The 23,927-nt window shown below is 61.2% G+C and overlaps 1 protein-coding gene across 3 annotated transcripts; it reads right to left on the bottom strand.

Moving 5' to 3' along the window:
- Positions 1 to 146: 146 nt before the first annotated feature.
- On the bottom strand, positions 147 to 19,288 carry BRPF1 (bromodomain and PHD finger containing 1). Of its 3 annotated transcripts, none has more exons than XM_054034148.1 (14): positions 19,185 to 19,288; positions 18,173 to 18,781; positions 15,724 to 16,683; positions 12,198 to 12,354; positions 10,966 to 11,097; positions 10,340 to 10,486; positions 9,087 to 9,399; positions 7,008 to 7,310; positions 4,714 to 5,001; positions 4,475 to 4,622; positions 3,633 to 3,769; positions 3,424 to 3,542; positions 1,226 to 1,380; positions 147 to 1,047 (listed from the first exon to the last, which is right to left on the bottom strand). In XM_054034148.1, the coding sequence occupies exons 2-14, from the start codon at positions 18,769 to 18,771 to the stop codon at positions 864 to 866; spliced, it is 3,642 nt and encodes a 1,213-aa protein (XP_053890123.1). In that variant the 5' UTR covers positions 18,772 to 18,781; positions 19,185 to 19,288; the 3' UTR covers positions 147 to 863. The 3 variants fall into 3 exon arrangements, with proteins under 3 accessions (XP_053890123.1, XP_053890124.1, XP_053890125.1); XM_054034149.1 differs by having other exon boundaries at positions 10,358 to 10,486; XM_054034150.1 differs by lacking the exon at positions 10,966 to 11,097.
- Positions 19,289 to 23,927: the final 4,639 nt, after the last annotated feature.

Below are 23,927 nucleotides of genomic sequence, written 5' to 3'. Positions count from 1 at the left end.
CCCTAAGCCCCGCCCCCTCGCACTGCCCAAGCCCCGCCCCAGAGATCCCGCCCCGCCCCCTCGCACTGCCCAGGCCCCGCCCCCAGAGACCCCGCCCCCCCCCAGGTGCAGGGCCGGGCCCAGGCAGCCCCAGCCTCAGGCCCGGCTGCAAATAGACGGTTTATTGTCTAAGAATCAATAGATTTTCTTCCTTCCAAATAAATACAAACGAGCGTCTGGCCGCGGCGGGAGGAGGAGACGCGAGTCCAGTGGGGCGGGCGGGGCGCAGCCGCTCCCCAAAGCTACCGTATCAAAGTGGGCGAGTAAGAAGAGTACAAAGGACGTCCCGGGCTACACAGGCTGGAAGGGCCCTGATAGGAAGCGCTGTTTAGTAACAAAATGCTTCCCCCGCGACAGTGAACCGGGCTCCCACTGAGAATAATTTAAATTCTCCCCTCTGTACAGTATTTACAGTGCCCCTTCCCCCGCTGGAGGTGTGCCGCGGCACGCGGGGCAGGCCCCAGCCCCAGGGAACGGCCCGGCCCCGGCCCGGTGACATTCGAGGCAGGGAGCAGGGCCCGGCAGGGCAGCACACGAGGAGCGGAGGCTCCAGCAGTGCCAGGTGGAAAGGGGGGAGGGTGCAGAGGGTACTGCTGGGCACTGCCTTTGGCAGCAGGCGATAGCTGTGCCTGCTTCTGCTCTAACCCACTCACGCCTGTGCTCAGCCCCGGCGGCTTTCAGGAGCACGCTCTGTCCCCGTGACGGGGCAAGCCCCTGCTCCTGTGCAGACCAGCTGCACTAAGTGCCCAGGACTGAGAGCCCTGTTTGCCCTGAGACGGAGAAGCCATGGCAGAGCCCGTGGATCACCGAGGCAGCAGCTGGCGTCAGTCGCTCTCGCTGGAGTCGCTGCTCTGTTCGCCTTGCACCTTGTTGCGGTGCTGCATGGCGCGGTGGTAGGCGATCTGCACAGACTTGCGGATGTTTGACTTGCGGCCCTCCAGCATCTTCTCCTTATCCAGGTCCTGGTTCACACCCAGTGGCACAAGCTTGGTCCGGGGCAGCCACTGCCTGGAGGAAAGGACATCACACCTCATTTGAGGCCTCCCATCATCTGCCTACCCCAACCCCAGCCTGGTGGTGGTCACTGACTCACCCTCACCACCCCATCCCCAGCAGGCCTTGCTCTGTCTTGCTGGGGGACCACAGAGCTGGCACACATCAGGAGAAAGCCCTGGCCGGCCCTTACCAGGTGCGCTTGTTGTCAAAGAAGAGGACGAGGTAGAGATGCTCTCGTGCTTCCTGAGTCATCTGCTCTCCCAGCTTCAGCACCTCCAAAGGAGGCACTGGGATGGGGACGCCATGGTGGAACATACCCTCCCGTGGCATCTTCGGATCAATGATCTGCCAAACCAGCAGGGAGACAAAGGTGAGATCCCAGGGAAGGGGCAGAAGGGGGAGCACAGAAGCCCCCACCAGCCCCACTAAAGCACTGAGGAAAGCCTTTCCTGGGGGTATAAGGCAGAACCAGGATGTTCGCTCCAGCCCGGAACAAGCAGAGTGCTGCCTGGCCCCTAATAATCCGCTCTTGCACTCCCCTCAGCTCTTGGCAGCTCTATCCCTTTCAAGCCCGCCCAGCAGGGCTTGGTTTGACCAGTTCATTCCAAGTGTTGTGCTTAGAACCCAAAGGCCCTGTGGTAGTGACTGCACTGGAAAGCGGCCAGCTAACACCAGCTCCCTGTCTGTCACCATGACAACCCGAAGCAAAGGGGCTACAGGTGTGCACAAAGAGGCAACATCACAACCAGTTCAGGCAGTCACAGGGGCTCTCTCCTGCTCATATCCCCCCTTCAGAAACAGCCTTAGCTCATGCTTGTGTTCGCAATGCCTTGCCTTCCGCGATGGGCCTCTGGCATCGCAGACAAGACAGCAGCTGGTGTGCCGAGAGCACTGCCTACCATGCTGACCAACAGACTCTCAGCGCTTCCTTCTCTTTAGACTGCGAGCTGACTGGGGCAGGCTCTGCGTACAGCACCTAGCACAGCAGAGCCTGGTCTGTAACTGGGGCTCCAAGGCAATGCCACAGTACTAACAAACCAACTCTCTTGCTAGCCTCCAGGAAGACCAGCCTCTAGCTCCCCGGGGACTGTGCGCCCGCTGCACTCACATGAGTGAAGCTGTATTGGAGACCCTAGAGTCCGCAGCTCAGCCTCCCGTTACCCTGGGGAGCAGATCTGCAGAGTGACAGGGTATTTCCATGCTCAGGGCTGAGGCTGGAGCAGCACCTTCCGAGGTTCGATTGCTAGGTTTTTAAGGCCAGAAGGGACTTTCTAGTCTGAGTACCTGCATAACAAAGGCCAGAGAGCGTTACCCAGCGACTCCTGCACTGAGCCCCACCGCTGGGTCTAACTAAAGGGGCTAGTTAAGAACTCAGGAACAGCTGTGGCCAGGATCACTAGCCTGGGGAGCCGGCCAGCCACATTCTAAAGGGGTTCACGTAACATCAGCAGCACCGCCGTGCTGGGTCAGACCAGTGTCCTGGCTCTGGCAGTGGCCAGGTGCTGCAGAGGGAATGACTAGAACAGGGCCGTTATCCAGTGATCCAGCACCTTTCACCCACTTCCAGCTTCTGGCAGTTGGAAATTTAGGGACACCCACAGCATGGGGTTGTGTCCCTGCCCATCCTGGCTAACAGTCATTGATGGGCTGTCCCCCATGAACTGATACAGGTCTTTTTTTTAACCCAGTCATACTTTTCTTCACATCCCCCTGCAACAAGTGCCACGCGAGAAGTACTGCCTTGTGTTTTAAACCTGCTGCCTAATCATGTTACGTGAAGAGGCAAATGATGCTTCCCTATTCACTCTCTCACCTGTCATGATTTTACGGACCTCTCTCCTATCCCCACTCTGTCATCTCATTTCCAAGCTGAACACTCCCAGTCTTTTTGATCTCTCCTCATAGGGAAGTTGTTCCATCCCCCTAATGAAGACCATGCATAAGTGTTCTCTCTGGCAGGCAGGAGGCAGAGGAGACCTGAGGCCACCCCCAGATCTCAGTGTAAGACCCAAGACCAGGGGTACCCCACAGGATTCGCACATTGGAGCAAATGGCAAATGTGCTTTAGCCCTAATTGTTATGGGAAACAGCAAGCCCCTTAACTTCCCCACTAGTCCCAGGGCTCAGGGAGACTAGCCCACAATCGGCACAAGAGCAGCAAGGCTCCCACCAGACTGGCCCGAGGATGGCAGAGACATGTGGTGCAGATCATCTGGGTGCAAGGGGAGGGGATTCCCAGTGTTCTGGCCATCCAGCAAGAGTGTCAGCTTGTTGGCCCCAGAGAATCCGTTCACTCCCTCACTATGAACCAGGTGAGATTCTGCCAGGCCCCGGGTCCTGCATGGGGAGGAAAAGGAGAGCTGAGGACACCCAGCCTGCTGTACCCACCAGTGCTGGGTACGATGGGTACCCCCTGCACTTAGCCCACACCAGGTCCAGGGCGTCCAGAGAGGAGTCTTCATCTTCCGACAACCACCCGGCTCCACGCCCAATGCTCTTCCGCACCACTGAGCCAAAGAAAAGGGGGAAGAATTAGCACAGAGGCTTCCAGGCAGTGACAGGACCTGAAGCTGCTGGCCGAGGCCCAAGATACTCACTGCTGTGACCAACGCCTCGCCCAGCACCAACAGAGTAGGACTCGTTCTCCGTTCCAGAGGTATCCTCGCTGCTGTCCTCTGGGAAGTTCACACGGGAGAAGGAGGGCTTCCCTCTGCCCTGCTTGGAGGGCGTCGTGCTGTGGGAAGGCAGGGAAGCAGTCCTGTTACTGGGCGCCACGTTACCCTTCCAGGCACTGCTTTCCTGTGAGCTGGGGGGAGGGGATCCTTAGGACACCCATGCTTTGGGGAGGCAGCCAGCCAGTGCCCTCAGGAATAGAGCCCATAGCGCTCAGCAGAGGAACTGCCCACAATAGTGTTCTAAGATATGGGGCTCTCCAGTTGCCTTTGAAAGGGGGAGTCAGTGGTTAAGTGAGAAGGGTCCCGTCAGACCCCCCCGCACTCAGCCTGGGTCTTCACTCCAGCGCAGGCCTAGGTTCCTCTGTCCACAGAGACAAAGAAACTGGCACAATCCACCCAACCCATGCTGGCCTCCAGCAGACATGTGCGGGAGCAACCTCTGTGCAGTTCTCTGGTTCGGGCTCTCCGGCCATGGCCTCACCAAGAGGGCTGTGTGACAGCTGCCCCAAGGGCAGGGCTGAGCGCTGGCAGACTCATAGCAAGCCAGGCCCAACGAGTCCCAGAGTCTGGGCCTTTTGCTCCTCAGCAGGCATGTCACAAACGTGTGGCTTTGGGCGCTGCATGTGAGAGGAAGGGAGGAGCTGGGGCAGCCATGGTGGGCTACTGCTAAATGGATTTACAAAGAGGCTGTACCCACTCCTGGTACAGCCGCTGGGACAGAGCCCCCTGGCTGGCCTAATGCCAGGAGCCACCTGGGCACGTACCTGGTGCGATCCGAGGCAGCGCTGCTGCTGCTGCTGCTGCTGGACTCCGAGTCGGAGCTGCTCCGAGGAAGGCTGCAGTCGTTCCGGTAAACCAGGAAGCTCTTTTTAACCGGCTGGCTCCCACCACTGAAGCCATTGGCTGACAGGTCTGCAGCAGAGCCAGGCAAGGGACAATTAGTCACACACACAGATCCAGCATGGCCCCCTCCGACCCTCGCTGCTGCAGCAGCCACACTCACCAATGGGAGGGTCTTCGGTGGATTTATCACTGTCACTCTCGGAGCTGGAACTTGGCCGTGGGCTCCTCCCTCTCTTCCGCTGGCGCTGCGACCCCTCCATTATTGGAAGCTGGGGGGGACCTATTGGGCTACTCCCATGCCCTGCAGCTAGCTGGCTGTCACGGTTCTTGGGTGGGCGTCCGGGGCGTTTTGGGGGCCCTGCGGTTTTGGGGTTCTTTTTGGAGAAGAGCACAGAAGTCCTCCTGCCGACCTCATGCGCTGGGGTGGAGGAAGAGTTGGGGCCCAGACCTGGCAGAGGGGATGAGAGAGAGCATGTTCAGAAGCTAGGCAGCAGGCTCCACCACGCTGCCCCACTCCCAGCTCCCCAGGGGAGCTCTGGAGATCTGCCCCCACAGCTCACACCTGCCTCCAGCGAGGCCATCGGGCAGCAGTGTGCAAAAGCACGAGGGGAGAGCTGCGGGGAGCCCAGGGCTGGCACAAGAGCTGCAGATCAGCAGCAGAGCTTTGTACAGGAGAGGGCATGGGACTTTCCCTTCCATCTTGCCACCACTGTCCTCACATCACCAAACCTGGGCAGTCAGCGGAGTTGCAGAGAATCCTCACCAGAGGGGCTCTCCAGAGCAGACTCCGCCCTAGCAGTGCAGCCACTCCCTGGTGTTCAGAGACACCGAATCCAACCAATGAGCAGCAACAGCATCTCCCAAATTCCTCAGGCTCCAGCTGGGAGCTGCCCAGCCCTGCTGCACCCCTGGAAAGCTACAGACGTCTGAAGTGCTTGCCACCCCTGTGCTAAAGGCCCAGCGACCTGCAGCAGGGAAGCAGCTCAGCCCCGCAAGGCCTGGATTCCCACTGGGTCCCATGCCTGTGGTTATTGCTGAAAGGGACTGAAGGATGGAACTTCTGCCGTGCTCTCAAGGCAGCCAGGTCCAGAGCCTCCTTCCTCGTGTGTCCAGGGAAGGGGGAGCTTGTAGGTGGTCAGTGGCTCAGCCCCTAGCTCTTGGCTGCTGCATTGTTCTCCAGGCAGCCTAGCTCACCGGCCAACACTGCTGGCTCCCATCCAGCTCTGACTCCGTCCTCTGCAGCCTGGCTCCATGGCACAGTGCAGGGAACATGCCTGCCAGCCAATTAACTGCCTCATGGGGGAGAGCTGCCGAGCAAGTGGCAGCTGCAGGCAGGGTCCTGGCACAACTGGGAGACAGGAAATGAAATGCTGGGCACCTGGTGCAGCAAAAGGGGAATCCTGGATTGGAAAATGCCCAACTCTACACTCTGGAGTTGGGGAGGAGAGGCGGGGTGGGGGCGGGGGCCTGCTGGGAGGAGTGGGCTGACCCGGCTGGGCTAACTGGGAGGAGAGACCAGATGGGGGCAGGGCAGGAGCCCAGGTATGGGTAGGGCTCTGGATGGGGGTCGGGCTGGGCCCCTGGGGAGGAGAGGCGGGGTGGGGGCAGGGGCCTGCTGGGAGGAGTGGGCTGACCTGGCTGGGCTAACTGGGAGGGGAGGCGGAGCAAACCAGGACACAAGGGCTCCTTTGACACGTTTAGAAGCGAGCCGGGAAAGCCCCACAGGTAGCAGGAGCTGAAATCAGACAGCCCGTGGCCAAGGCATGATGCTTAGAACGGGCAGCTCTAGGCTCCCCGCTCAGGGCCCGTGGGGCCTTGGCCCCGCTGCCCAGCTAGGTGCAAAGCCGTGGTGTTCGCTGCAGAGATCTCTCTCCAGCAGCCTGGACAGCTTTCCCTCTCCTGGGCTGGCAGTGCAGCTCCGCTCGCGCTGGCCTGTTCTTTGCCTCTCCTTGGCTTGGCTGCTTCTGGGGCTGTCCCTTTGCACCCAGTTCGACCCCAAGCAGGTTTCTTCACCTGGGCACTGGGCCCCTTTGACCTGCATTGCCTCACTTAGACGGTCAGTCTCTGGTCACGTGCTTCAGGCTCTGTGGAGGCGGGGGGCGTCTCGCTGACCCTTTGCAGGATCTGGTTTAAGCTAAAACTGCCTTTGGCGCCGGTCCCGTTTTCACCGGGTGGATTGCCTTGACGCTCTCTCCCGCGCGTCCCCCTGCTCTGGGAGGGAAGGTCCATGGCTGCTGATTCTGCACCCTCCACCCTTCTCAGGGCCACTAATGAGGAACCAAGGAAGGAGCAGGACCTCCTCCCACCCCAGCCTCTGCTCTGGGAGGGAAGGTCCATGGCTGCTGATTCTGCACTCTCCACCCTTCTCAGGCCCTGCCCGGACGTGGGGTTAAGCCAGGCCCCTGGGTATTACGTGCTGTGCCAGGGTGTCGATACCACCCCCCCAGCCAGTACCTTTGCCAGTTTCCTGGCTGCTGCTCTCCTCTGCAGCGCTGTCGGTCTGTATGTCCTTCTCGCAGGGGTGGTGGGCCTGCAGGATCCCCCTGGCGGAGGGGCCGTGCCTGTCCAGCACATCCCGTGGGTGAGCCAGCTTCCGGCGCAGGACTGTGATCTCCTTCTTGATCATCTTGGCACGGCGGGAGCGCCCAATGCTCTGCTTCCCAGCATTGACCTCATCCAACTGCTCCAGCAAGATCTTAAGCTGCTCCTCCAAGGGCAGGTGCTTCTGGTTCTCTGATAGCAGCAGCCGCACCTCCTCTGTGGGCACAAAGAGGGTCAGATGGGTGAGAGAAGCCAGGTAGCGCTTTGAAATTCCCTTCCTCCTGGAAAGGGGACATGGCAATCCAGAGGCGATTAACCCATGGGCACAGACCAGTCACCTGAAGGGGCCCAAGAGACGAACTCCATGGGAAGGGAGGAGCCAAACAGACTCAGCTTCAGAAATGCACAGAGAATAATCCACATTGTGCTGAATGGGCCGGGGACCAGCAAGAATCAGACAGGGGTTTGCCACTGGATAGAGCAGCACAAGAATCAGTTCATTAGGGGGGTGTCTAGGAGCAGGGAGGGGAGGGGAGGGTCCCCCCCCAGCTTTGGGGAGACCCCACCTCCTGGGCCCCGTACTCAGCTCCAGGCCCCTCAATTCCTCCGGCTGCCCAGACTGCGGGTGGGCAGTCCAGGCGGTGGCTGGGGCAGCCCGCCAAAGGGGGCTCCATGCGCAGGATTTGCCTGATTCTTCCCTGACCTGCTGAGAGCCAGCTGGGCTAACAGAGGCAGCAGACAGGGAGGAGGGGCAGCAGCCTCTGGAGAGCAGGGCAAGAGACCCGAGCTCGGAAAGCCAAGCCAGGTGACTCCTCCGGAGCCAGGGTGCCCCTCCCACCCCACTGCTGTGTGCAGCCCCCACTACTCCTGTCCCCCCTCCCGTTCCTCCCTGGAGCCTCCGGCCACTCTGGACTGGGAGCGTCCTCCTTCTGCTGTGTGGAGGGAGGGAATGATATCGGGGGGTCCCCCTCCCCCCACCCATGTACCCGGTCTCCCCTGAACTGGGGTGATGGGACGGGGGAATCTGGGTGTGGTGCTGCCTCTCCGGTCCAGCAGCAGCTGCTCGTTCAGACGCCTGACCCCGAGGGCTTTCTTAGAGACAGCAGGCTCAGCACACACACAATCCTGGTATCAGGAGCTGCTGCTCTTCTCCCTCCCCTTACACAGCCTGCAGGGAAAGGGACCTGGATGCAGGGAGCCCTGATGTCGCTCCTTGCTCCCCCCGCCCCCGCTCCCTAGCCGGCGGGGGGCGGGGTGGGGAGGAGAGAAGAAGGGGGCAGCAACGCCAGGTCTCTGTCACTGCATCCAGGTCAGTTTTCCCATCTGGGTGCAGAAGGGGGTGCAGGGGTTAGGGGTGAAGGGGGCACAGTGCAGGGGTTAGGGGTGAAGGGAGGGTGGAGAGCCCATGGGGGCCAGGGGCAATGGGGGGGGGCATGCCACACCCACAGGGACCAGGGTCACCAAAATGCAAATTCACCCAGGGTGCCATCTTCCCTAAGGCCGTCCCTGTGCAGGGGAGCGCCCTCCATTCTACACCCTCACTGCCCCATTGGAGGGAGCTGAGAGGGGACTGACTGAAGGGAAGAGTCTGGCTCGGGGGCACATGACAGCAGCTTGCCAAAGGGCCCCGCATGGCACAATATGCATTATGTCACCCCCGAATCCTTAGCACAAGACCAGGAAAACCAGATTCTCTTGTTGCAGGCTGACCCTGCGCACCGACAGCGCTGAGGGGCAAGCCAGGAAGCCTGTCTCCATCTGCCAACCAGCTAAATGCATCTGACCCTCAGGGTCCAGAACCGACCTGGGACCGGCCTTGTCTCTTTGGGGAAAGGGCATGTGGGCTGGCTAGGAGATATATGAGGAGATGGCAGATATTGCCGGGGGAGGATGGGGGCACTAGATTACGTGTTGCCCTGACCTCCAATGATCTAACAGGAATTCCCGCTGGGACTTCCATGGGTGAGCCTGGGACGGGGTGTCAATACCCACCCTCCTCCATGTCTCGGTGCAGCACCTCATCCACAGGGATGCAGTGTGGAAAGTGCATGCCTGTCTCAAAATCAATGCCCATTTTCTCCGCTTGCCGGCGAGCCTGCCGCAGCACAGCTCCCCCCTGCTCTCGCAGCCGGACGGCCGCGCGGTAAAAGATTGTGTCCTTGGCATTGTATTTCAAGCAGTTGCTGACAATCAAGTTGAAATCTTCCTCAAAGTCATCAAAGTTCAGGTAGCGATAGGCCTCCAGGTTCTGCTTCATGGTATAGAAATCCATTGGCTTCTTGATATGATCTAGATAGTCTGGGACCTGCACAGGGAGAACAGCCAGAGCTGAGCCTGGAAGTCACACCTCAGAACTACCTGCTCCAAGAAAACAGCTGTTAGAAGAATCCAGTCCTGGTGCTTTGCCCCAAATGGCGTTGCATACCCTGCAAACACTGCCCGCTCTGTGTAGACACGGGAACGGCAATACCCCGGCACTACCCGACTGGGGGTAGGCAATCAGCCCTGCATACTGCAGCCCGGCCCAACACTGGGAGCAATACAATTGGAGGGGTTTCAGAGGGGTCATTGCTCACACCACAGCCCTAGCCCTCTCCTCCGGCCGGTGGCAAGCAGGAATCCGGCCCAGGCTCTGGAATTTCCCAGGGCATGTCAGAGGCTTACTTTCCTCCCAGATGGGCTGGAGGGGGTGGAATTTCATAGCCCAGTTACAGAGGGCTCCAAGATGTACAAACACACAGAAGAATTGCAAGAGTGGGGCAGCGGGCGCAGGCAGGTACAGTGCAACCCTCTCCCCAGCCCCTGGCAAGACAAGACCGAGAAGGACACAGCTGACAGACTCAGACAGTGTTTTCCGCTGCACCTGCTCGGGAGAAGTCTGAGGCCAAACTCATTTCATGCCTATGCCTAGACAGAGTGCTTCTAAGGGAACGGATGGGAGCGTGCAGAGGGTCCCACTGCACCCTGCCTTTCCAAGCAAGGAGCCCCGCTTGCCTGGCCCAGCCCACCACGCACGCAGAGAGGTCGTTGACACACAAAAGGAATACGGATCATTCATCTCTCTGCCAGTCCCTGCACCATGCTACAGTCACAGCTGGGCTCAGCTCAGTTGCCCACGTCCCCACTTGGCTAACTGCCCAGGATTGCCCGCTAGCTGTCTGGAGAGCACCATTTGCTGCCTTTGGCATGGGCGGACTGGGGTTGAGTTTGAGTGAAGTAGAAATCTGGGGGGAGGGGGTTCTTACTTCGTAGATTTCTGTTACCTCAGACAGAGGGACCGGCTCGCTGAAGATGTTGCCCGTATCCTTCTCCTGGAGCTGCTCGAGAGTCCTGCGGAGGAGGATGAGGAAGGGGGTCAGCTGCATCTCCAGCGCCACCTGCTGGATTTTAATCTGAAACACAAGAACAGGGAGGGACTGAGCCTTTTGCCTCCTCGACCCGTGCTACAGCCAGCTGGGACAGCTCCTGCCCTTGGGGCGCAGACAAGGCTCTGGGTGAGATCTGGACTTCAGACAGCAAAGAGGAGCGATTTCCCAGCTGCTTCGAGAGGCCAAGCTCCCCGGGCGATGGCTGCAGGCAGGATACTCGGACTCGCTGTGTCAATGCCAGTGAAACCGAGATGGTGGAACAGCACCTGCACTTCCCAAAGGCCCCCCCCCCCCCCCCCGTTCAGACCCTGCTGGGGCAGGGCACAGTGTAAGCACACACTACCGCACAGCATAGACAGGAGAACCAGCCAGTACCCACAGGGGGGACCTGCGCTCCCTGCCCTCCCCACACTCAGGTCAGGAATCTGGGCTCGCCCCAAGCTCCTGCAGGAGGGGCCTGTGCGGTCACCCCCAGGCTCCCAGGAGGGACACACAATTGTTACCGTCTCTCTCTTGAGCTTCTCCCGTTTGCGTATCAGCTCCACCAGCAGGCGCGCGCGCTCTAGGTCATGGCGGAGGCGCTGCCATGATTTCAGCTGCTCCTTCAGGGCCCAATTCTTATCCTCTGTCTCCCTCTGCAGGAACATCAGAGACCATGAGATGGAGGGAAGCAGCTCCCCGGGGCAGTGTGCGGGCACTCTTTCCCCCGTGAAGAGGGAGGGGCCTGCCTACGTTTTCAGAAGTGACTTGAGATTTTGGGTGCCCCGGCGCACCTGAAAATGGGCTGATTTCCAGCCAGTGCCAAGCACCTGAGGTGTCTCAAGCTGGGCAGTCGCTTCTGAAAATGCAGACTCCTAGTCCCTGGGGTTACAGAGAGACCCTTCCCAACGTGACCCAACACAGCACTGCCAAGTCTGCAGGTAGATAAAGCTGGTGCGCCTCTGCAGCTGCTCAGAGCTCTGCTAAAGGGCAGTGGAGCAAAGCTAATAATACTCTGGTCAGTTTCGCTGCCGGGGCAGCAGGGAAATGGTGAATTTCACTCTGCTGGGGATAGCTGGGGCAGGCGCTGAAGCTGCTCTCCAGGAGCAGCTCACAAACCTGAGAAGGAGCAGAGTAGGGGAGACCTCTGCCTCATCCCAGCACCTGGGGTGCCGGAGAAGAGGTAGAGTAAGAGACACCCACGAGCCAGGAGGCTCTAAGGTGGTGAGCAGGGAGCAGAAACCCCCTGCTCCTTTCCAGAACCCAGAGGCACCCACTAGCGACAGGCTGATGCAGACGGTAGGAACAAGCAGGGCCCAGAGCCAGAACTCTGGTAGGAATTCCCACAGCAGGAATAGGGGACTGTGCTTCTCCCCGGGACACTGCCCTGGACCTCACTTGTGGGTCCCGCACTCCCGCCTGGCCTCTGGCTAGCTCTCTCTGGTAGGTTTTTCCAACCCCTGCCAGCTGGAGACAGGCAGGAGAGACCAAGCCAGCTAGACACGCTCTTTGCATCCCTCCCCACGGCGAGCTTTGGAAGATCAGTGCCTGGCAAGTCTCAGATGCTGAACACAGTAGAGAAAGGGAAAGCAGCAGTGCTGGGGAGCTGGGACTGCCCTTTCCTCCAAAGGACAGTTTGGCCCACTCTCCAGCATGGCTCTGAAATTGCAGGCCTCATGAGCAGGAAATGCTTCGGCCCCAAGGCCCTGGGATGCACAAAGCACACAGGACATCAGCACCAGAGCGCACCCCGTACCTGGTCACAGTTCCTTTGTGACTGCAAGTGTGTCTGCAGCCGGCGCAGCAGAGGCACCCCGTTGCGGGACTGTCTCTTCAGTGTCCAGTAGCTGTGAAGTCTCTGCATGAACTGGCTCCTCCTCGGGATGGTTAAACGGTTTGTGATCTTACTGAGCCTGGAGAGGGAGGGAGGGAAAGCACCGACGTGATCAGTCACGTGAGCCCTGCCACTGCCAAACCGGCCCAGCGAGAGGGGCCTAGCACACAAGCCAAACCCCAGGGACCCAGCCGGGGGGGGCGGGGAGTTTCCTGCAAGCCGAGGAGGGCATGGGACAGACAGGCTTCTCTGCAGGACCGTGCTGCCTGGCATTCTGAGGGACAGTTATTGTCCTTCCTCTTGCAAACCAGCCTGGCAGGCAGGGCTGGGAACTCTGCACAGGGGTGTCGCAGACAGGATGGGCCTTTGCAAGGCTCTGCGAAAATTACCATTATTATGTGCATGGTGGTAGTGCCCGCAGGCCTGGGTCTGGGCCCCGTTGCTGGGCACTGCTCACGCACAGCGAAAGTCCCTGCCCTGAAGAGCTCCCAACACACAATCAGTGAGTGTAAGAGGAGGAAAGGGGGGATCACAGGGCTACAGGGACGAGCACCAGGCCCAGCTGAGCGACAGGGCCCAGCACTCCTGGTTTCTGTTGTCAGTCACCAGCTGAGAGCACCATTGCTGGCCAGCCTCAGGGCCCTGTTTCTTGTGGGGCTCGCTGCAGGGCAGGGCTTGAGGAGGGTTGTGCAGGCGGATGGCAGCAGCCATGTGGCCTGGGAGGCTGACCCAGCCATGGGAGTCTGCCAGACACCCGGCACTGACTCTCCTCAGTACCACACAGGTGTTCCCAGTCTCATTTCCCACCCAGGCATCCATCAGGCTCATGACAGCAGTAGCTCAGGAGCTAGCAAGAGCCAGGCGCTGTATGAAGTCCAGCACAGAGCCACCCTGACGAGCTTACGGTCTAACGAGACCAGACAGACCCAGGGTGAGGGAAGGGGTCTAACACCAGTGTGGTGGGAGCAAACAGCATGCTAGGGCCATCACTTCTGGGGGCGGTGTTAGGAGGAGATCGGCTAAATGGGACGGGAAAAGAGGGACGAGAAGGGCCAGTGTGGCGTAAAGCTGAGGTGAAGAGACTGGGGAGGGAAGGTTGGCGCAAACAGACAATCCGCAGAGTCCAGTTCTCTAGACATCCAGAGTCCCTGCTTTGGCTACTCCTGCAGCTGGAGCCTCTGGCTGGCCCGGTCTGTGGGGAGCTGGGGGCTGGGCAAGGGGTGGAAGATGCCCGTAACAGACACTCTGTTCAGATGTGATCCATTCTTCCCGGTGTGCCGCATGCATTTCTTAGGGAGCGGGGGAGGGGAGCCCTGTTAGACACTTGTTGCCCCAGTTCGCACAGAAATAGCCAGCAGCATTTTCACAAACAGTTTCTCAGAAACAGGAGGGCCCCAGGCCAGTGCAATCACTTCTCCGTGTGCGCCACTGGGACATAGTGACAGCAGCAAGCACACACACAACCTGGCAGGGAGTCAAACAGGAGTCAAATCACCAAAAGGAGAGACTGCCGGCCCAGAATCAACCAGGAGAAAGGCAGAGAGCCGGCTTAGCCTGCAAAAGGCCACAACCCCAAGCCATCAGCTCCGGCACAGAGATCTCCCTGCACAATACACCACAGCACTGTCTCTGAGCAGTCTACACCCACGGGAACCAAACCCCAGCACTTCTGTCTATCCATCCCCCAGCCAACAGGGACCTGACACAGCCGCAGAGATCTGCTATCAGCCCGAAAGAGAGAGCTGGAGCCAGGGTCTTCCTAGCACAGGCTGCACTCCAAGGAGGAAGTCTTCATTCCTAACAGGCATCCAGCGTGCTAGGACTTCACATGGTCACTGCCCAGGCCCTAGGTCATCTCTTCTCCCCACCTCACAACACAAGACCAAAGAGGCATTTAATGCAACTGAAGATGGCAGACTGTGTGAACTGGCTCCTCCTTGGGATGGTTAAACGGTTTGTGATCTTACTGAGCCTGGAGAGGGAGGGAGGGAAAGCACCGACGTGATCAGTCACGTGAGCCCTGCCACTGCCAAACCGGCCCAGCGAGAGGGGCCTAGCACACAAGCCAAACCCCAGGGACCCAGCCGGGGGGGGCGGGGAGTTTCCTGCAAGCCGAGGAGGGCATGGGACAGACAGGCTTCTCTGCAGGACCGTGCTGCCTGGCATTCTGACCTCAAACCCAATAAGAGGAAACCCTTTATTCACACAACATGTAGTTAGCCTGTGGAACTCTCTGTCACAAGCTCTCACTGAGGTCAAGAACTTCAGGACTTAAGCCAGTTTCTAACGACTAGAGACCAGGATAAGGTCTAATGTGGGGGGCAGATCATCCCTAGTGTGGGGTTCTCCTTCCTCTGAAACTTCTGGGGCTGGTCGCTGTCAGACACAGAAGACTAGACTCGATAAACCCTGGGTCTGATCCAGTCTGGCAATTACGATCTCCTTGCAACGCCCCCACTGCTCTGCTGGTTACCAGCCCTTCATCCTCTTACCCAGCTCACTCAGCGAGGCCACAGGACAACCGGCACGCTCCCTGTCCTGCTTGGGTGGTAAACTGTGGGTCAGGAGACAGATAACGGGAGGTGAAAAACACCCTGAGGACACCACAGATCCTTAGATCAGTTGACCCTTGTGGTCCTGACTAATGGGTCTGTGGAGCACAGGCAAAGGCCAGGGGTTTTCCCAGTTCCCACAACTTTGAATTGTGCTCCAGAGGAGGGAGCTGGGGCTGGGTTAACAGCCAGCAGAAAGCATAAAGTTAGTGCCTCTCCTGGGACACTCCCATGGTGTCCCAGCAGCTAGCTCCATTCTGCACCGACTTCCTCAGCAGGATGGCCTTGGCCCTAACAAAGAGCTGAAGGAGCAGCAGGACCAAGGGAAGAAATACAAACCAAGTCAGATAAATTAACAGTACCCCCTTTCTTCTACAATGGTTTGTTCCAAAGTCCCTGAGGTTAACATAACAGGAAAGGAACCCTGGGAACCCCCAGCTGCTTCCTGACCTCTCCAGCCTGCCATTAGACTAACAGCAGCCGCCTCCTGCTCCTTCCGGCCCCAGCCTCCTTCGGGGAGTGGCACAGAGGAGGGGAGCTCAACTTGGACTTACGAAACTGGCTGCAAGCCCCATAGCCACACTGCTGGCAGGATTCACCAGCGAAGCCACCGAGCACCCCAAACAAGGAATGAAAAAAACCAGAGCTTGGCGGGGCTAATGACAGGGATACAGACTGTTTGGAGGGGGGGCGGGGGGGCTGTACCTGTGGGGGGAGCAGGATCTCGAGGCAAGGGGCTGTCTGGACAGAGGGGCTGTATCTGTGGGGGGCGCAGGAGCCCGAGGCAAAGGGCCGTTGCGGGGGCAGGACCCCAGGGCAAGGGGCTGTACCGGGGGAGCGCAGGACCCCGAGGCAAAGGACTGTCTGGACAGAGGGGAGGGCGCCAGGGGCCGTACCTGTGAGGTGGGATGCAGGGGACTGACACCACAGGTGCTGCCGCTCGCTTTTCTGCCAAGATCTTCCTTGCCTTCTTCATTTTGATTCTGGATTTGGCCTTTGCCTTCTTCACCTTCTCTGAGCTCCAGCCTTTGCCCTCCTCCTCCTCCTCCTCATCCTCCTCCTCCCCTTCGCTGTGGGAGAGGGCGGGGAGCCTGCGCACAGAGCCGGGTGGCGTGTGGATGTCACAGTAGGCAGTTTTGCGCACACTGAAGGAAGTGCCGTTTGCTCCCGTCTCCCGGACGGGCTCCATTTTCATGTAGAGTCCAGCCTGCTGGGCACAGGTGACATGGAAGGCAGTGTAGCAGTTGGCCTTATGGCACTGGATGCAAGCCCCAGAGCCACGCTGCTTGCAGATGTAGCAGGTCAGCTTCCACCGGGCAGGTGGGATGTGTTCAATGCTGTCTATGGGCTCCAGGAACACAGTGTTGGCAAAGCAAACCTCTGGGATCCAGAGGGCACAGACCACATGTGCCCAACGCCCATCGTCTGTCTGCTTGAAAGCACCGCCCTTGTTTGGGCACAGAGCACAGTCCACTGCCCTGGAAGGGGACTGGAGACACCTTCTGCAGAGCCACTGGCCCTCGGGGATGTAGGGCACCCCGTAGCACTCCTGATGGACAGCCAAGTTGCACATGTCACAGAAGAGAATGACGTTGCTGTTCTGACACTCTCCATCATTGCAAATGCAGCAAACTGCGTCCTCATCAACCAGGGCATTGGGGTCCCCCTTGTTGTGACTCTCAAAGTAGGACTCCTTCTCCAGCCGGTCCATTAAGTACTCAAAGATCTCCTGGGGAATGGGACTCACACCCTCCGTCTTCCGTCGGTCATTCATGATGTCCAGCCAGATATAATCTTCCTCGTCCATGTCATACTCCACCTCCTCATCCAGCTCCTCCGCTGACTTTTCAATGTACCTGAGAGGCATGTAGAGAGGGAATGAGTGACTGGGAGGGACCAAGAGCTAGTGCAGCCTAACCTCCCAAAGGGACCAGAGGGGGAGATTTTACCACCATGGCCACGAACAAGCCAGAAAGAAAAAGGAAGGGGAAGGAACCCACTGAAATGGGAGATGTTGCCGCATGCCCCTTTTCTTAGTTACTGAGCAGAACTGCAGTATGCTGGTGAAGCCGGCACAACGCAGCAAGGACACTGCACCAAACAATGCTCCTGCTTGGCAACTGATGAAGCTTGGGGTATCTCACGAAGGCAAGGCCACCACATGGAACATGGTACCAACCCCCAGGCAAGTTCCCATGTGCTCCAGGGCCATTTATCTAATAATGCTGAATTCTGTGGCAAGTTGCCCTTTCTGCAGCAGGAACATCTGGCAACCAAGAAGGCATGGAACACAGTTTGGGTTTGGCACAAAAAGGGACCGAATCGTCTCTTTCCCTCCCAATTGGGGGATTTGTTTTTTGGAGGAAGGGCTTGACCTTCTGGTTTCCTGTTCCAGCTATTAAGGGCAGCACTGACCTCACCATTATCCTCACCTCCTCCCAAACAGCCACCTTGATGAGGCACAGGACTTGGAGATTTCTAGTACAGAGATCAGAAATTCAATAACGCTGGCCTCACATTAGAGGCAGAACAGCAAAGTTCAGGTAAACGGTCCCCATTAGTCTGCAGATAAGTGGGGTAGTTCAGCTATTCTCATGGGCCGGCTGCCCCATCAAGTCCCACTTGGAATTTTTTCTTCACACATGCAAGAGGAGAAACTTGTATTGTGTTTGAAACGCTTACATTCTGGAGCAGATTCTGCAGCCAGTAACACGGAGCAGATACAGGGTACATCTACACTGCAATAAAACACTGAGGCTGGCCTGGGTCATCTGCGAGACAGTAAAATTGCAGCGTAGACTTTTGGCTTGGGCAGGAGATGGGCTCTGAGACCTGCGAGGGGGGAGGGTCCCAGAGCCTGGGCTTCATGCCGAGCCTGAACGTTTACACTGCAATTTGCTAGCCCCCCGTCCAAGTCCATTGACATGGCCCAGTCACGGGACATACCCTCAGGATCCGCCAGGCTCCTGTTCTGCCACCTGCTATGGGACTATACCAGTGAGAAAGGGTTTGATAACAAGAGAGGTTTTGTCAGCCAGACAAGAAGTGGGACCAACGAGTCTCCAGCTTACAGACCCCGGCCCAGGGCTAACAGGACACCACAAAGGGGAGCAAAAGAAAAAGTCCCTGGAGCCTGAAACAACAGTGCAGCAGGATCTGTAGGATTCACCTCCCCAGACAGGCACCAGAGAGGCCCATAGCAGAATCAGACAGGTACCATGCATACTGCACCTGGACCAAGTGCTAGTAGATAGACAGTGGGGAACAATCCTGCCCCAGTCCCTGGGGGACAGCTTAGATGAAACCTAGCAGGGAGTCCCCCACCCTCCAAAGTGCAGATGGTACCTGTAATAAGAAGTGGGGCGAGGTGGTGCATCAGGGGTGTCCTGCTCCAGCTCCCGGTACACCACCTCTGGGAGCTTGGGGGTGGTGCCTGCAGAGGCGCTGTGGTGATGGTGGTGGTTGGAGTCCTTGCGCTTCTCCTTGTTCTTGTGCTTGCCAGCTTTAGGGGTGGTGGTCGGGGTCTCTGTGTTCTCCTTGTTGCTCCCGTTCTCCGGCACCTCCTCAGGAGCCTCCTCATCCTCTGACACCACATCCAGGTTGTCAAAGATGCTAATGCGGTGCACGCGCCCATGCAGGTCCACTTCCACCATGCGCTGGGCCTGGGCGTAGGTCATCACTTCACGGCTCGGTGACTGCGAGGTCTCTGAGGGGCTGGGGGACTGCTTGTTGGCGGCGCGGGCCTGGCGCCCCTTCTTCTTGTGTTTGCGGATGGGAGTATGCTGGGGTGGAGGGGGGTTGTCATGGTCATAGTGGTAAAGATGGTACTCGATGCCGCTGTAGCTCTTGTAGATCTTGCGGCAGGTGCCCACGGGGCACTCATACGGGGGCTTGGTAGCCCGCAGATTGTGGCAGAATGTCTTCACATCAAAGTCCACCCCCATGGCGTCACCTCTGCAAGGGAGAGGAGTGAGAGACAGGTATGGGGTGCAGTCACGTGCCCCCCAACCCTCCTGTGGACTCACCCACCCGCCCCCAACCCTCACCCTCACCCCCTGCAGGCTCATTTCCTGCAGACCTGGGGCTCTCCCCCCATGCTCCCAACCCCCCCGGGCTCACCCCCCCCCCCAACCCTCACCCTCATCCCCTGCGAGTTCATCTTCCTGCAGACCTGGGGCTCTCCCCCCATGCTCCCAACCCCCCCGGGCTCACCCCCCCGCCCCTGCGGGCTCCCCTCCCCCCATGCTCCCAACCCCCCCCGGGCTCACCCCCCCCCCCGGTGCCCCCGACCCCCCAAGGACTCGCCCGGCCCCAGCCCCCCGGGGCACATCCGCGGGGCAGCGGCCCTGGGGCTCACCGGCCGCCCGGAGGCCGCGGTCAGCGGCGGAGCCCGGTGGCTGCGGGCGGGGGCGGCGGGGCCATGGCGGCGGGGCCGGGCCGGGCCCGGAACAATGGAGGCTCCGGCGGCTCCTGGCGCGGGGCGGCCCCGCTGGGTAAAGCGCCTCGCGGCCCTTAGCAACCGCACTTTCGCCACGGCCGGGCGGGACAGGAGAGCGGGCCGGGCCGGGCCGAGCCGGGCCGGGCGAGGCGGGGCCGGGCCGGGCTAGCGGGCCGGGGCGGGACGCGCCCCGCAGCGCCCCCCAGGAGTCGAGCCGCGCCGAGCCGGGCGAGGCGAATCTGCGGCCGGGAATCAATGGCGGCTCCAGCCCAGCCAATGAGCGCGGGGGCCCCGGACGCCTGGGTTCTCTCGCTGCTGGCGGTTCGAGGAACAGACCCCGCCCCCCGCGCGGAGCCGCCCCAGCTGGACCGGCCTGCGGCCAGCCCGGGCTAGGCCCCGCTGGGGGGAAGGGAGGGGAGGGGACGCAGGGGGGATGGGCTGTGGGGGATGGGCAGGGGACGCAGGGGGGATGGGCTGTGGGGGGTGGGCAGGGGGTGATTGGGAGGGAGGGCTGTGGGGGGTGGGCATGGGGACGCAGGGGGGATGGGCTGCGGGGGATGGGCAGGGGGACGCAGGGGGGATGGGCTGCGGGGGATGGGCAGGGGGACGCAGGGGGGATGGGCTGTGGGGGATGGGCAGGGGGACGCAGGGGGGATGGGCTGCGGGGGATGGGCAGGGGGACGCAGGGGGGATGGGCTGCGGGGGATGGGCAGGGGGACGCAGGGGGGATGGGCTGTGGGGGATGGGCAGGGGGACGCAGGGGGGATGGGCTGTGGGGGATGGGCAGGGGGACGCAGGGGGGATGGGCTGTGGGGGGTGGGCACGGGGACGCAGGGGGGATGGGCTGTGGGGGTGGGCAGGGGGACGCAGGGGGGATGGGCTGTGGGGGGTGGGCAGGGGGACGCAGGGGGGATGGGCTGTGGGGGATGGGCAGGGGGACGCAGGGGGGATGGGCTGTGGGGGATGGGCAGGGGGACGCAGGGGGGATGGGCTGTGGGGGGTGGGCAGGGGGACGCAGGGGGGATGGGCTGTGGGGGGTGGGCAGGGGGACGCAGGGGGGATGGGCTGTGGGGGATGGGCAGGGGGACGCAGGGGGGATGGGCTGTGGGGGGTGGGCAGGGGGACGCAGGGGGTGATTGGGAGGGAGGGCTGTGGGGGGTGGGCACGGGGACGCAGGGGGGATGGGCTGTGGGGGATGGGCAGGGGGACGCAGGGGGGATGGGCTGTGGGGGGTGGGCACGGGGATGCAGGGGGGATGGGCTGTGGGGGGTGGGCAGGGGGACGCAGGGGGGATGGGCTGTGGGGGGTGGGCAGGGGACGCAGGGGGGATGGGCTGTGGGGGGTGGGCAGGGGGTGATTGGGAGGGAGGGCTGTGGGGGGTGGGCATGGGGACGCAGGGGGGATGGGCTGCGGGGGATGGGCAGGGGGACGCAGGGGGGATGGGCTGCGGGGGATGGGCAGGGGACGCAGGGGGGATGGGCTGTGGGGGGTGGGCAGGGGGTGATTGGGAGGGAGGGCTGTGGGGGGTGGGCATGGGGACGCAGGGGGGATGGGCTGCGGGGGATGGGCAGGGGGACGCAGGGGGGATGGGCTGCGGGGGATGGGCAGGGGGACGCAGGGGGGATGGGCTGTGGGGGATGGGCAGGGGGACGCAGGGGGGATGGGCTGCGGGGGATGGGCAGGGGGACGCAGGGGGGATGGGCTGTGGGGGATGGGCAGGGGGACGCAGGGGGGATGGGCTGTGGGGGATGGGCAGGGGGACGCAGGGGGGATGGGCTGTGGGGGGTGGGCACGGGGACGCAGGGGGGATGGGCTGTGGGGGTGGGCAGGGGGACGCAGGGGGGATGGGCTGTGGGGGGTGGGCAGGGGGACGCAGGGGGGATGGGCTGTGGGGGATGGGCAGGGGGACGCAGGGGGGATGGGCTGTGGGGGGTGGGCAGGGGGACGCAGGGGGGATGGGCTGTGGGGGGTGGGCAGGGGGACGCAGGGGGGATGGGCTGTGGGGGATGGGCAGGGGGACGCAGGGGGGATGGGCTGTGGGGGGTGGGCAGGGGGACGCAGGGGGTGATTGGGAGGGAGGGCTGTGGGGGGTGGGCACGGGGACGCAGGGGGGATGGGCTGTGGGGGATGGGCAGGGGGACGCAGGGGGGATGGGCTGTGGGGGGTGGGCACGGGGATGCAGGGGGGATGGGCTGTGGGGGGTGGGCAGGGGGACGCAGGGGGGATGGGCTGTGGGGGACGGGCAGGGGACGCAGGGGGTGATTGGGAGGGAGGGCTGTGGGGGATGGGCAGGGGACGCAGGGGGTGGGCTGTGGGGGATGAGCAGGGGACGCAGGGGGTGATTGGGAGGGAGGGCTGTGGGGGATGAGCAGGGGGATGCAGGGGGTGATTGGGAGGTACAACTTGGGGGGATGAGCTGTGGGGGATGGGCAGGAGGGGTGGGCTGTGGGGGATGGGGAGGGAGGGCTGTGGGGAGGATGGGCAGGGGGACGCAGGAGGGATGGGGAGGGAGCACTTTGGCAGATGGACAGGGGGATGCAGGGGGGATGGGGAGGGAGTTCTGTGGGGGATGGGCAGGGGGACACAAGGGGGATGGGCTGCGGTGGGTGGGCAGGAGCGATGGGGGGAGGGCTGTGAGGGATGGATGGGGGAATGGGGAGGGAGGACTGTGGGGGATGGGCAGGGGGACACAGGGGGGATGGGGAGGGAAGGCTGTGAGGGATGGGCAGGGGGATGGGGGGAGGGCTGTGAGGGATGGAAGGGGGTACCATGCAAAATGCATGTTGGGGCCCCTTTGCTGGCAGGTGTCTCCTAAATGTGCCTGGTGGGTGGAGCCCAGCGGGGAGCAGCCCTGCCTCGTGCTGGGGCCGGTAGGTGGTGCTGTTGCACAGGGAACCTGTGTGCTCCTCCCCCCCAGCGGCTTGGCCTGGTTATTCTGCGCTGGGACAGGTGCCTGGGCTGGGGATAGGAAATGCCCCATGTGACACCTGCCTGACCCTGTTCCTCATAGAGTCCAAGGCGGGAAGGGCCCTGGTGATCACCTAGTCTGAGCCCCGTGTAACGCAGGCCAGCCACCTGCCCCCCTCCATAACCCCTAGAACAGAGCTGTTAGAAAACAGCCACTCCTGGTTTAAACCCTGTGGGACATGGAGAATCCACCAGGCCCCCAGGGAAGTTGTTCCAAGGGTTAATTACTCCTTCTCTCAAACCAGGGGGCGTGGAATTATCCAGACCTAGTGCAGGAGTTTCCACACCAAGTGCCCCCCAAGAACCCCCTGTCACGGAGTATTGGGGGACTCAGGGCCCTGCACCCCCGGCTTCCTGCGATTCACCATGACTCTCAGCCAGCCAGTAGAGCAGAAGGTTTATTTGGATGACAGGAATACAGTCCAAGACAGGTCTTGCAGGCACAGACAACAGGGCCCCCCCTCAGTTAGGTCCAGCTTGGGGTCCCAGGGCATGCCAGCCCACCCCCCTTTGGGGGTTCAGAGCCATCTCTGCCTCCCAGCCATCTCTCCAGCCTCCTTCCAGCCTGCTTCCAGCACTCTGCCTTCAGCGACCCCTCCCACAGCCTTTGTTCAGTTTCCCGGGCCCCGGAGTCACCTGACCTCCAATCCCCTCCTGGGTTCTCATGTTACAAGCTCAGGTATGTTCCCTTGGGCCGACTCCCATCCCCCGATGCAGACCATCCTAGTCACACTCCCCTGTCAGCATTCCCACACCCCAGCAAGAACAGTCCCAGTTCGTCACATCTCTCCCCCCTTCGAGACCGAACTGAGCAGGGTCACTTTAGCCAGTGACCTGGGGAAGTTCGAACCTACCCCCGTTCCCATGGATGCCCCCGCATCCCTCCAGTTCCTTGGTGGGAGTTACACCAGGCCCCTTCCGTTCCACGCCCCCCCTTAGGTCGGGGGTGCTTGATGGCACTCGCAGTTCGCATGTGGTAGGGTTACCATTCGTCCGGATTTACCCGGACATGTCCTCCTTTTTGTGCTAAAAATAGCGTCCGGGGGGAATTTGTAAAGCACTCACAATGTCCGGGATTTCCCCCCTCCCCCGGAGCGGCTGGGAGGGCTGCAGGGAAGTCCCGGGCTGGACTCCGGAGCAGCTGTAGAGGAGCTCCGCCCTGCATTCTGAGCAAGTGTCTCAGCACAAAGTGCAGCCCTCCCCTTTTGCAACTGGGAGCGGTTTCTGCCATGCAGCGTAGCAAAACGGGAGCGAGAGCACTTTGTGCTGATACAAGGGCAGCTCTCTCCTGCAACCCGGTCCGGGCCAGGGACCGGGTTTTGTTGTGCAGGGCCAGGGACCGGGTTTTGTTGTGCTGGGGAGCTCAGCCACGTGTCCGGCTCGCACAGAGCCCAACACCCTGTTCTGAGCAGCAGGGTAAGGGGGGCAGGAGAAGGGGCAGGGAGGTTCTGGAGGGGGCAGTCAAGAAACGGGGGGGGGCTTTTTGGGGGGAGTGGAGAAAGTTTTGGGCAGTCAGGGTACAGGTAGGGGGTAGGGTCCTGGTGGGCAGTTGGGGGGGGGTCTTAGGAGGGGGCAGTTAGGGGACAAGGAACAGGGAGTCTTAGGTAGGGGGTGGGGTTCTGGAGGGCAGTTAGGAGCAGGGGTCCCAGGAGGGGGCAGTCAGGGGACAAGGAGCGGGGGGGTAGGGGGCTGGGA

Source organism: Malaclemys terrapin, chromosome 7 (genome assembly GCF_027887155.1).
Source record: "Malaclemys terrapin pileata isolate rMalTer1 chromosome 7, rMalTer1.hap1, whole genome shotgun sequence".
NCBI lineage: Eukaryota > Metazoa > Chordata > Testudines > Emydidae > Malaclemys > Malaclemys terrapin.
Note: the sequence above shows the minus strand (reverse complement) of the source record. Positions and strands in the feature narration are given on the sequence as shown.